The sequence below is a fragment of the Heliangelus exortis genome, chromosome 2, assembly GCF_036169615.1.
Source record: "Heliangelus exortis chromosome 2, bHelExo1.hap1, whole genome shotgun sequence".
NCBI classification, from domain to species: domain Eukaryota; kingdom Metazoa; phylum Chordata; class Aves; order Apodiformes; family Trochilidae; genus Heliangelus; species Heliangelus exortis.
This window is the reverse complement of record NC_092423.1, coordinates 23,912,415-23,925,827: the sequence shown is the minus strand read 5'-3', so window position 1 is coordinate 23,925,827 and position 13,413 is coordinate 23,912,415. Positions and strand designations below refer to the sequence as shown.

The 13,413-nt window shown below is 40.9% G+C and overlaps 2 protein-coding genes across 2 annotated transcripts; one reads left to right on the top strand and one right to left on the bottom strand.

The window, feature by feature from the left end:
• Positions 1 to 189: 189 nt before the first annotated feature.
• Positions 190 to 8,194, top strand: CLXN (calaxin). The gene is made up of 6 exons (XM_071735232.1): positions 190 to 305; positions 616 to 771; positions 2,160 to 2,264; positions 3,803 to 3,954; positions 5,975 to 6,079; positions 8,005 to 8,194. Exons 1-6 carry the CDS (start codon positions 245 to 247, stop codon positions 8,053 to 8,055), a joined length of 630 nt encoding a protein of 209 aa, XP_071591333.1. The 5' UTR covers positions 190 to 244; the 3' UTR covers positions 8,056 to 8,194.
• Positions 8,130 to 13,352, bottom strand: RBM48 (RNA binding motif protein 48). Its single transcript, XM_071735227.1, has 5 exons — positions 13,199 to 13,352; positions 11,460 to 11,650; positions 11,189 to 11,334; positions 9,700 to 10,208; positions 8,130 to 8,508 (listed from the first exon to the last, which is right to left on the bottom strand). The coding sequence occupies exons 1-5, from the start codon at positions 13,316 to 13,318 to the stop codon at positions 8,422 to 8,424; spliced, it is 1,053 nt and encodes a 350-aa protein (XP_071591328.1). The 5' UTR covers positions 13,319 to 13,352; the 3' UTR covers positions 8,130 to 8,421.
• Between the last annotated feature and the right edge of the window lie 61 nt (positions 13,353 to 13,413).

Below are 13,413 nucleotides of genomic sequence, written 5' to 3'. Positions count from 1 at the left end.
CAGTATTTTTTTTTTTTTAGCTCTTCTTTTTTTTTTCCCAGAAACATTTTTGGAAGTTAGAAATTCAGTCATTTTCTTATATACCGCTGCCATGTTTTTTTAAACGTATATTCAAAATTTGCCTTTGTTGTATGTGTTCACGTCCGACCGTCGCTGCCCCCGGGCGTCCCCGCGGCCTTCCCCCTCCGGGCCGTCCCTCCCGCGTTGCCATGGCAGCGGGGCAGGGAGCCCGCAGGCCGACGCCATGAGCAAGAGGAGGCAGCAGCAGCAGCTCTTGGACTCTCTGGCCCGATCCGCCAAGAACTGTGAGTCCGGGGAGCGGATCAGCCCCCGCCAGGGTTGCGGGAGCCCTTCCCGCCCCTTTATCCCCTGTGCTCCCGTGGCTCTGTGCCCACCCCCCCAGGGAGGCACTGACCGCCTACCCCTTCGGAACAGCGGGGGTTGGAGGGGGGGGAAGGTGGGTGGTTTAGGTGAACACCTCAGGTATGTTAGCCTGGTTCTCCAAAAAGAGGTTAGGGCCAGAGCTGTCCGGGACCTGTAGCTCCCCTGTTTCTGCCATGTGTTTTTTACCAACTTAAGTTACAGAATGTGTTCCCGTGTGTTTCCTCCGGGCAGTTAATAAGGGTGAGGTGGAATGTCTGGTCAAGCTCTTCAACAGGCTGGCGGCCGAGCCCAGCAACCACTTTGTTAATGTGGGCCTTGACCGTAACATGTTCAAAGACGTGATGCACAGAACCTTTGGCATGACAGATGACGTGATCTTGGACAGAGGTGAGAGCAGTAGGTCTAAAAAAGATACATTATTTTAGTTTCACACGTTTACTTGATGGGCATCTCTAGATAGAATATCACAATCTCATCCCTGCAAAGACAGCAAAAGAGGAGTTATACCCAGAACCTCCTATGTAAAGGATATCTTTTATATATATGGAATAATTTTTCCTTATATTAGGGTAACTCAAGCTCTTCTTGTACGAGGGAGAGCAGCCAGAAGCAGCTGTAGTGCTATCCTCTGGCTGTTTCTATCCCAGTCACTGTTGTGTCATGACAGAAGAAGGCAGCATTGTGTGTTCTTTTCTGGTGGCATTCAGTTTGAGTGGGTAACTTCTAGAACAGAGGTGCTGTGAAGAGCAATAGCTGAAGCACACCATGCAGGGAGATGACAGTAATGAGTCAACCCCTTGAAAATACAGTGATTCGATGGATTCGTAATGAGGACAACATTTGCAGTAATATGAATGATCTCTGATGTGTAGAGGAGGATGTGGAGGATGCATGAGCCTGCTGTTCTTTTCAGTCTCAGGCTGCTAGGAGCCACCCCTTGGTTCAACTTTATCCTACTCTCTAGCAGGAGGGGGTATTTAAGTGCCATAAAAAACCACAACAAAAAACTTGTCATTTTATGCAGCAAGTCAAGTGTGGTTTGGAAAATACCTTACATGGACACATTCTTTAAAATTATTTTGCAATAATTGGTACAGTATAAGGGTGCTGATTTCAGTTTTCAAAAGCAAACCTATTATTTTGCAATTCCAAATGCTTGGTTGGCTCTGCTTGTAGAGGTGTTCCTGTAGCAAACTTACTAATTAACATTCTAAAGTATGGATTATTAGTTGATGCTTTGAATTATATCTAAGATTCAAAGTGTTGTATTGCAAACTGTATGAATAGCGAAGCCACAAGATTTGAAAGTGCATGAAAGTGCAACAAAAGATTGTGGTGCATGAAAGGCAGAAAAAGGTTATTTTTCTTTATATGTATTGTTTCTAGGATTAAGTTCTCCAGATTTTTCTGAGAAGAAGACCTAGTAATTGAAAATTCTGCATGCATATATGCCTTAGTGTAAGGAATATGGGTTTATCTGGTCTATGGCTGCATGGAAGCATACTTTCTGTAGTCATCCAAGTCAGGAAAGCAACAAATCAAACAAAATGTCTTATCCTAGTTGGACTCTGGAGTGGAAGTTCTGTAAACTGAGGGGTAAAATCCCCTTCAGTGTTATGGCCTAGAAAGATTAAAGCAGGGTAATCATACCTTGATGAAAGCAAAGAAGCATCTTTAGACAAAACATATGTTTTCATGTTTTCATTGAACTGAAGAAAATGTTTTCTGTTTGTGTTGCCCTGTTCTATAAATTTGAAATCTAACACACTTCCCAGTGTTCCGCACTTTTGATAAAGACAACAACAACTGCATCAGTGCAGTGGAATGGGTGGAAGGCTTATCAGTGTTTCTTCGGGGGACATTGGAAGAAAAGATTAAATGTAAGGTAGCAGTATTTAGAAGTAATCACTGAATTAATGACTATTAAATTACACACTGCTTTTGTTATGATGTAGTAGTTACTCTTATAAACTATCTGGTAATCGAAGAGTTTTATTCTGTATAGTTTAATACAGCGAACCTGTGTTCTGAAATTGTTTGTCTGAGACAGGTTTTCTGTGTAAACTGTTATCAGGTGCCACCTTATTTTGTTGCTGATAAAAATTAGCATTTGAACTGAAGCTTGTTATACAGTATGCAGTTTTGACAGAATACATGTTTTTGTATTCACACACAAAATGAAAAAGAAGCAGATGTAACCAAAGGGTTATTTTGGCTAAATAACAGTCTCAAGCCAAGAAAGACATGTGCCAGTATTCACTTACTGGTACAATGAAGACACAACAGCAGTTGCATTAATTCTAGCAGTTCTTCATTTTAGAAGCATAGATGGAAGAACTGACTTTGTTTGCAAGATGGTCATAAAATCCTCTGTATCAGCGATGGAAAAAGGGGAGAAAAAATAGCAAGAACTCTAGAATTCTAAGAAGCAGGAAAAAATAGGGAATGTGGAACAAAAGGTCTAATAGAAAAGGAGAATGACAGCATGTAGTTTCCATAGCTCCCAGGTTGCACCTTCAGCCATCTGTAATGCACTATATACATTTATTTGGAAGGTGGCCTGGGACTTTTCAGCACTAGGTTGTGTGTCAGGATGTAATTCAGTATGTCAGTGCAACTCCAAGCAGTAAAGTATGCATCCCTGCTGTGAGCACTGTAGAATATACTAGTGCCTAGTGACTGACACTGTGGTCTGTCATAAGTGTATGCCAGTACAGGTTTTTCACTGTCCTGTTGGAGTCTTTGTTGGGGAAAATAAACCCCTCTTGTGTTTCAAAAGGGTTTTGTTTATTTAAGTAAGTTTTGTGAAGGATAGTAAAGTTTATTATGATCCTAGATCTCTAATTCCAGCAAGGCAGAAACAATTAGAAGAGGAATTAGGCAGATACTCATACCTAAAATAGTCTGTTACAGGGATTTTTTCCCTTCATATTCAGGGATTCTTCAGTTGTCTTTTCTGTGCTAGAACAGCTCATTCTTCCTTTTCCTTTACTTGTCTAATCCAACTTCTGAAATAATGTGGATGTGTTTTGTAGGTGTGAAGTCTTTCTGAGATATATATATATACAGCTGGTCCTCACCACAGGAAATTCAGTTTCTAAACCAGAATCTTGTTTAAATTCTAAACAGACAATTTCAAAAAGTTTAGATCTGTAAGGTAATATGGGCTTCTGTGAACTAAAGATTATTTATTTGAACAGAAATAGGTTTTAACTATGAAGTGTAAATAGGGAATAATTTACAAGTATCTGTATAAAAACGTGATATATACATTTCATAAATAAATATATTATAAAAGTGGCTCAGTAGATACACTGTACAACATACAATTCACATGTTTTGTTTACAGGTAGCAGACAGCTTTAATGGTGTGTGTTATAGTTTGTATGAACTTTAAATTGATTTGTCTTTCAAAAAGACTGTTTTCAGGTTTATGACCTGAATGGTGATGGATACATTTCAAGAGATGAAATGTTTCAACTGCTAAAATACTGCCTTCCTAAACAACCCTCAGAAGAAGATACTGATGAGGGAATTAAGGACTTGGTAGACATAGCACTGAAGAAAATGGCAAGTACTTCCTCACTGAGATAATTGAGTGGCTTTCAAACATTTGTTAACTGAGTCTTAGAATATTGCTATGAGATAACAAAATACTTTGATTTACAGTGGCATTCTGAACCAGGGATTTAGTTACATACTTGAGGTACACAAATCTCCTAAAGAAAACCAGAAATATAATCCAGGCCTAGTGAGTCCCAATTCAGTATCCTCCCAGGAAACTGTTTGTTTATTCTGTGAATGTATTATAAACTTAATGTGTAAACTAAAGTGTGTCCATACACCCATGTGCATGCCCAGTCAAAACAAAAACCCAGTCAAAAGTGGAAAATTCTAAAGCATAAGCTGCATTTATTCCAGAGTTAGGCATCTGCAGTAGCTTTATTATTAAGTTCATGTATTTTAATAACTGATCATGAAATCTCTTTGTCCAGTTTATATGTTCTAGTAGAATAGTAACCTCAAGGTTATTAGTATAAAACTTGTCTTACTGTGATTGATCTAGGACATCCAGATCAGCCAGGGACTGTGTTTAAACATTTAATCAAATCAAGAAATACAACTTTCCTTTCTATGGTGGTCTTCAAAAAAAAAATCTCACTTAAAACCAAATATTGAATTCCAACTTATTTTATTTAAGACCATATTATACTTTTCAAACCCACCCACCCCCTGCACACTGTCAGCTGAAAGGTCCATCTTGCTCTTAGTTCTTAACCCTGCTGTGTCTACTCTCATGCAAAAAGCAAACTGTGACTTCAGCAATTGGTTCCTCTTTGGAGCACCTACATGGACAGCTTTCCTGTAGGTTGCATCCAAAATGAATGCCCACATGTGCTAAGCAGTTGATAAGTGGGCTAGGCTAGTCCAGGCACATGGTGAAAATTCATCCACAAGAACTCAATAAAGCTCTGGTACATGTTTGAAGCATGTTTAGATCTGAGTTGGCTGCTGGGCAGTTGTCCAAATAAGATATTGCTGACCATCTCAAAAAACTAAATAACTAATTCTTAAATATTGAAAATGCATTCTGCATTGAGTCCATCACTCAAAGGAGAAAAAATGACTTTTTAAGCAATTGCCTGGTGCAGGTACCATGGCACTGTGACCACGAATATGTCCAGTCCCATGAGACTGTTTTCATACTTAAAAGTACTTGTAGTGAGTGTGCTTATGTTCTGCTCTTCTGTGCTGAGAAGACACTTCTGTTTCTCTTATGCATACATCCAGTGGCAGGGTTTCCTGTTTGGGAATCTGTCTACATATCACCTCACCTCTGCTTTAAGAATCTGTGCTCCCTGCATATTCAACAGCTATGGTGTTTCCATGGCTTAATCTTAAAAAAAAAAAAAAATTAATTGGCCACCAGTCATATCCACCCTGTATCTTCACTTATACCCCTTATTTTAAATTGTTTTAAAAAGTACTTATATTCACAAGAACATTTTTTGGTCTTTCAAGCTGCCACATCAGCAAAAACAGGAGGCTTTCAAATTTTAAATACTAAAACCACAAGGATGCTTTTTTCCACCCCCCAGAGGAATATTCTGATATGCAGAGATTCTGCAGTGCAGAAGAAGTGGGCTGGCAGCAGCATAATCCACCTTATGTTTCTGGGTGCTGTGCATGAAAAAGCCAAGGCAGAAGTATGCCTACTATAGAAACCACTAGGAGAAATTACTTCCAGCTTCATTAATAGGGTGTAGGCACACTCATTATGTAAATACATATACAGAATATATCCTAACATTTTCTTCTACTTTGAAGTCTCCTGATTTTAATTTATCCCAGTACAGCTGTGCTTGAGATTTGTTCATGCAATTCTCAGCTCAGCTACTTGAAGTTTAGCCCTCTCTGGGATTCTGTCAGCAAAGCTGTATGAGACACCTGAACTTACTCCACCTTTTATGCCTTAGTTAGAGGTAAAAAATACAGATCTTGTTTGAGCAGAAAATTAATTTTGCATATGATCAGTCTAAAAATAGAATCCATGTCAATAAAACACCTGTTAAAATACTTCTGCTTGTAGGACAGTGATCATGATGGCAAGATTTCTTTTATGGACTTTGAAACAACAGTCAGAGATGATTATCTTCTCTTGGAAGCCTTTGGACCTTGTTTGCCAGACATAAAGGTAATGAACCTTGAGTTTAAAAAAAAAAAAAAGTGCAAATTTATTTCTGTACTAATGTTCAGGTGATATATGTATTATGGTATTAATTGGCATTACATGGGGCCTCCTGAAGTAGACTTAGAAATGCTTCAGCTGTGAGACATGCACGTGCCAAGTTCTGTCTGCCTTTCACAGCACTGTTGTTTCCTTACATAAACACTGGCACCAGAGAATCCAAGAGCACACTTGATGTTTGTCTGTCCTGGGGCAGCAGTATAATAAATGATCCTCAATAAACACCCTCTCAGACTCAGGAAATTAAACCATTCTCCTGATTGCTTATCTCAAAGCTCTCCAGAAATACACCTTTAATTTTTCATCCTTCAGTGCTACTGGCAACACTGCCACCACCTTGCTTATGGCCTCTTTAGGGAGAGGCTGGTAACTTTTTGAAAACAAAATACCTTGAGGATGATCTTCATCTCAGTATGGCAGCACTGCTGGTTTTTAATCAGATCTTATTAGGCTTCATTTGGTAGCAATACTTTTATTTTTATTGTTTCAGATGGTAATTTAGGACATGCACATTTCCTCAGTGCTAAGTTCAACTGCATAGAATGTTTCTACTCTACATTAAATTTTTAGTAGTAATCTGTAATATCTAGTATTCAATTTGAACTGCATGTAATTTTTTAAATAACTGAAAGTTATGCCTTCATAAACATGTAAAAACAAAAGCCTGGAAACAGAGTTCTCCAGGACTGCTAGAAAGGCAGTGAGTTTTCAGTTGCTAGAAACCTACACTTGCTGCCAGCTCCCCTGCCAGGTGGGCTGGAGGACAGGAAGATTCTTGTAGCCACGATTGCAAGGCTGTACTGTGTCAGGTCAGCTGCAAAGCCACTGTTTCCAAAATGCCAGACTTGCCCTGGCAGGCTGCAAAAGACTTTCAAAGGTTTGGGAAAACCCAGGAAATACTCTATTTTCTACTCCTGTGTAAAGCTGTTAAAAGCTTCTGAACAAAACTTAAGTTCAGTGATAGCATAAACTTGTCTTCTTAAGTGTCAGTGATAAATAAGGTGGTGAATTCAGGCTCATCACAGCAAGAGGCAAAAACCTCAGCTTGTTTCTTTCTTCCACTGTTTGTGTCCTCTGTTCTGTACCCTACCCAGCTGTTAATCTTTTTAGTAGGTCTCTAGTTTCACAAATAAAAGAGAACACCCACAAGCAATGAATAGATTTCAGCTATGAGCTTTACATGAAGAAAACCCATAATTTACTAGCTTTCCCAGTGGGGTTATGTGGGGGAATTTTAATTGTACCCCTTGACACAAATGAAACACTCGTTTGTAGTTAAGCTATACCTTTAAAAATATAATGAACAATATATTGGACCAAGTCCTAGTACCATAAGTGGCTTTTCAAGGAGTCTGGAAACATGGATTGTACACCAATTCCCCAAATACACCTGTACCAGCCCCAATCCTGTATCAACCCAATGTTGGGTTGAATGCCCCAGCACCAGCTCTGCTGCCCTAAGGCAGCTCCTGAGCACTTCCCACTCCAGGACTGTTACAGCACAATGCTGTGGGAATTTCTTACCACTGAGGGAAATTCCACTCCTTTAAGTCATCCCAGTCTGCCAGTTGAGCTGCTTCCAGCCAGCCTACGTTCCACAGCTGGACCTTCTGCCCTCCATGCCAGATCATTCCCTTGTCACACGTTGCTATTGATGAGCAGTTACAATTTGATTTTCTCCTTCAGTTAGAACTTCAGATGTTCTGACTTGTCTCTCATTGATGACATCATTAATGCTATGAAATACGGATTTTCTAAGCTACAAAGCAAGAGGTAACCAAAGCGTAAGGATTTTCACTGCTTACATACTTCAGTTCAAATCTTATCTGACTTAATTTAAATCCTTTTGTTGAATTTTTTTTTTTTAACAGAACAGTATAGCATTTGAAGAGAAAACTTTCCAGACAACTCGTAAAGTGTAACTGAAGTGGAATACTGATGTAAGAGCTTTTTTCTTCATGATACAGTAAAAATAGGAGAAACTTGGAACAATTACTAAGTTTCAGTATTTCTTTACTGGAAAAGCTGGGAAATAAATAGAATTTACTTAAGTTACCTAAATACAGTTCTTCCATAATTTATGAAATATGGCATGAGGTACATGGTACAAGAGTGCAACAATAAAACATTACACTGGTTTGTTGATTCCAATAAACAAATTGATACAATTTTAGCAGGAAATTGCTTGGAAATACAGTATAAAATTGTTTTATTTTTTACATTAAAGAAAAGGTATTTTAAACTACATCCTTTTTAAAAGGACTGTTGAAAGATGCTGCCAGCAGGATCTATATTCTTCTTCTCTGCTTTACAAGTGGTTTGGCTGAGTTACTCTCTGGCTGTTCCACAGATGTTCTTGAAACAGAATCTGCTACCTAAATTGGGAAAAAAAAATACAGTAAACTGTAAATGCTCTTTCATGTGAGCTTCAGAGTAAGACCATGCCTACAATGTTTGGCTATTGGGAAGGATGTACTACTTATAATCACACTTGTATTGATCTTTCCTGCAGAAACAGGTAAATACCAAAGGCAGCATTAAACACGAGGTAAAATTTAGAAAACAGGTGATAGCAATAACATTTTTATATTTTAACCACACAAACCAATAAACTGTTACACATCTTAGCACCTTTCAGCCTACCAGAGGTGTTCTCAAAGTCAGTTAGCATGCTTTTTAAACTCGGGTGTTAAGGGAGGGGGAAAAAGGGGGAGAGAGGGGAAAAAGGGGTGTCTGTTTGACAGATATTTAAAAAATGTATTTAATATAAGGGGTGGTTATTTTTCACTTTGATTGCAGATAAACTCCTTCAAATCAGTCTATTTAGTTACAGTTGAGGAAGCTTTTTAATATCTTAATTTAAATGAAGAGTTTTATCAGGATAGTTTGACCTGCTAAATAATATCCTCCATAAAAGGTTTTGTACCTTAAGACACACTTCTTGGTGTTGAATTCGTGGTTCTGTACATATTTAAATGCCATTAGAAGTGTTAAAGCAAAATTACAATAAACTCTGACTTTATTATTTTACACTACCTTCTAATCAGAAGAAAAAATACAAGTAGCACACTGCAGTCAGCAGGACTAACTGTAAAATTATCACACCGCCCATGTGGTAAAAAGTGTTAGGACACACACAGTTAGGACCACAACATTGACAATTATGCTTCCTGAAGCACAGTGTAAGAGGTATGGAGTTGAATGCCTTGCAGTATTTTGCATTATGAGAGATAAACAGTAGAAGCACTGGGCTTTAAATGGCAAATAAACTGCTACAACTGAATAAATGTTGAATTATCTTAGGGTCTCTATTTTTATCAATGACAAGTACATAATGTATATGTTTGTATATTCCAATGTATAAGCATTGGAATGGGCTTCCCAGGGAAGTGGTGGATTCTCCATCCCTGGAGATATTTAAAGAGACTGGATGTGGCACTCAGTGCCATGGTCTGGTAACTGCAGCGGGAGTGGATCAAGGGTTGGACTTGATGATCTCTGAGGTCCCTTCCAACCCAGCCGATTCTATGATTCTATGACAATACCAGTACTTTCAGAGTCCATACCTCTTTCATTTTATTTCTAATCAGTGTAGCTGACATATTCAGTGAAGCATCATCCATATCCACTTTTGGTATTTCTGGTAGCTGGGGCCCAATAATGACTTCTGTATTGTCCACACTTGTTCCCATGAGGGAAACCTTGTTTCCTTCTTCTCTCTTCCTCTTGCGTTCCTGCAGGTGAGTTGTACGAGGCAGGAACCTACCCACTCCATTGTCTACTGGAGCTGCTCTTGGTGGAGCACACCCTCCTGCTTGTAGATTTAGAGTCAGGGATGTGTTTTGACCAAAACACCCAGAAGTTTCAGCACAATTGTTACCATACTGAGGAAATGTCAAACTCTGATTATGATTCCCAACGGGATACCCTGTGTTTTGGGATACTCCATGACAACTTGCAAAGCAGGATGGATCCGAGTCCCCAGTTGCCCATGACCCCGGTGTACTCCATGGACAGTCAGGGTTCTTTGAGACAGTCTTCTGTGGTCCCTCTGCTTTCTTTAACACAAAGCAATCTTTAAAACAAAAAAGTAGCTTCACTATTTAATGTCGTTATTAGTTCTGACATGCAAGGAAAAAACATTTAATACAATTACAGAAGCAATACCAGAGATCATTCCCAACCACCTTTCTGTTCCTGAGTAGCACCTTTCAAACCAAAGCTTTCCAGCCTAGTCCCTCTGCTGGTTTGTGGGGAATGCCTGAGCAGGTGTATTTCAGCAGTTTTGAGAACATGAGGAAAATACTTCTAATGTTGCAAATCATTGATTTTTACCTCCAGTTATGATTTCAAGGATTGGATCTTTTGCAACATTAAAAAAAAGTGTTTTGATGTTACAAAATCAGTGATCTAACTCATTTTACTCCCTTTAAATATCCTCATGCAATGAACAATGGTATCAAAGTATATAAGCACAAAAAAGGAGAAGCCTGTGCTTGGCCATATACTTGTTTCTCAGCTTGCCAAACCTTTGGTGCTGCCTGGGAACTCTGCAGTGCAGCAGCCTTTGTACACCCCATCTGTTCATAGCATTCCTCCATCTCTGATACAGAGGCTGGAGAAATTTATTGGCAGGTTTTGGTTTAGTCACCTTCCTTACAAACTGCCCTTTTGGGCACAGTTGAATAAACTTGAATAAGGGTGAAAAGATAATCCCAGATCTCTTGCCAGTGCCTGAAATTCATAGTAATATTTGGGGAAGAAAGGGAAAAAAAAAAAAAAAGAAAAGAAGAAAAAAAAAGGGGAAGGGGGGAAGGGGGGAAGGAAAAATTTTTGAATTTGATTATTTTAGACTTAACCAAGTTGCTCTGAGAAAGATACAGTCCTCTACATAGTGAGAGATGTCACCACTCTGCTGCAAACAAACTTAAAATTCACCTTTAGATAGATGGCAAGTATTTTTATACTGGGAGCTTCAGCCAAAATCCCACCCATGACTGAAAACCCACCACTGAAGTGAAATGTTAAGCTTCTGTAAGAAATGTAATTACAAACCTCTCTGATTGGTTGCTTTTGCTATATATTTTCTTCTATCCTGCAACTTCTCTCTGGTTTCTTGGACTGTTTCAAATTCTGGAGCATAGCACACATGCAGCAAACTACCAAAGAAACTTCGTTCGTCCATTTTTTTCTTGGCCACCCTGAAGAGAATCAAATTGTATTGGCAAAACTAAGGATTTTCTTTAGCTCTCTAGAATTTAACAGATTGTAAATAAAGGTGTAAAATATTAAGGCAGCAAGGGGCAGATATTGCCCTGTCCAATACCTTGCACACTGGAGTTTTTGGAATTTAATAAGATAAACTTCAGTAAATTGCTCTGCTGGATATTCATCTAGAGCATGATACTCTTCAATAGCACCATATAATGCAAATTGTTCCACTAATTCCTTCATAACACCTAATGCAGGGACTCCTTGTATTAGTAAATAACAAGATTCCAAGTTGATAGTATAAACCTGAAAAAAAAAAAAAAAAAGAGAGAAGAGTATTCTAAAATGTTCATATTCTTGCTTTGTTGAAAAAGTAGCAAATTTTCTGTTCTTCCTCAAATCCTCTCAGGGTGCTGAAAATCCCCCTGTCTTCTGTTTTGACTTTGGACTTCTACAGGAGCAGTGAGTGCACAATTATCTGGGACATCTCTCCATCACTGAGCAAAAACTGAACTCAAGCTTCCTCCTCAATGTAGGACACAAATTAGAGGTGACTCTCCTCTGCCAGGTCAGAGTCCTGCTGAATAAAATTTCTAAGTCTCTTGCCACTTTCCTTGCAAGACTGATTAGCATCCAGCTAATATGAGGCACTAACAAAATCAAGGAAAAAAAAACTTCAAAACCTGGCTTATTCACCAGGAAGAACAAAACAGTGCTCTGACTCCTTGAAGCAAATCATGTGTATGCAAAGCTGCATCTTCCCTACAGTGATCAAGCAGCATGTTTTTATCAAACAGCATGTTTTTTAAGACAGACAGATCAAGTTAAGATAATGAGAGGAGCAAGGTCATCCCCCAGCAGCTTAAAAAAACCAAACTACTCTTCTGCTTTGTATAATGACCAACATATAACACAGACTCTAAGTTCTGTGACAGTCCACTACATACAAAGATCAAAGGAAGTTAATTCTGATTTTTGAAAAAAATAATTAGGCTGCATGAGCTACACATCTTTCTAAACAGACAGCAAATACAGGTACACGAGGGAACCACTCAGGAAACCAGCTGTCAAGCTGCCATCATAAAAGATTCTCCTCTCTCAACAGGCCACAGAAATTGTTCATGTGACAGCAACTTACTCCTACCTGCTGTCTTTTTTTCAAGTCATCTCTGGAAGGTGTCCTTGCAGCACAGTCCACATTAAGTGCACTGATAAAAAGAAAATCCGCTTTTTCCTTGCTATGCTGCAGTCGAGGCCGCTGATGTGTGCCCTCCCCTGGACACCACACAAGTGCAGGGGCAGCCTTGGGCGCCAGAGTCCTGCCGAGCGCCGCTCAGCACCTCCGCGCAGAGCTTTCCTTGCGCTGCTCTGTGTTTTCGGGGTCACGTTCTGCACAGAACCGCCCCACCTGAGCTGCGCCCCTGTCCAAGCGGCACACGCAGCAAACACAACCCAGGAGTCCCTAACTCGACCCGGCCCAGCCCCAGCTGCTCCTTGCGGTGTCCGCCGCCCGCCGGAGCCCGCGCCCCGGGGCACCTCAGCTGCAGGGAGAGAGGAAGAACCGAAAAACACCCAGAACGGCGACGCGGACTCATAGAGAGGACCAGGCGGCGACCGAGCCGCAGCAGCAGGAGGGCGGGGAGCTCATCCGGGCACCTCCCGGTCCCCGAGAAGCCGCAGGCAGCAGCACCGGGGCGCCCCGGGACAGCTCCGGCCCACTCTGACACCAACTGAGGACGCGGCGCTCCGGGGCTGGGGCCGCCCCGCTCCGGTCTCTCTTCCGCAGGGTCAGACCCGCTCCGCCAGTACCGCCCGGCCCCGGGTCCCCCCCCCCCGGGCCCCCCCCGTCCCCACCTTCACGGCGCGCGGCCTCCGCCCCTCCCGGTACTTGGCGCGTGACTCGCAGACCCCCAGCTGCGCGTGGTGCCTGCACGCGCCGCCCATCCCGCCGCACGCGCCGCTGCCGGCAGCCATCTTCCCCGCGCCCCCCGCGCAGGCAGCTCCAGCCGCTCGCCGAGACAACGGCCAATCAGGTAACGGGCACAAAGCTCATTGGCTCCCGCTGAGGC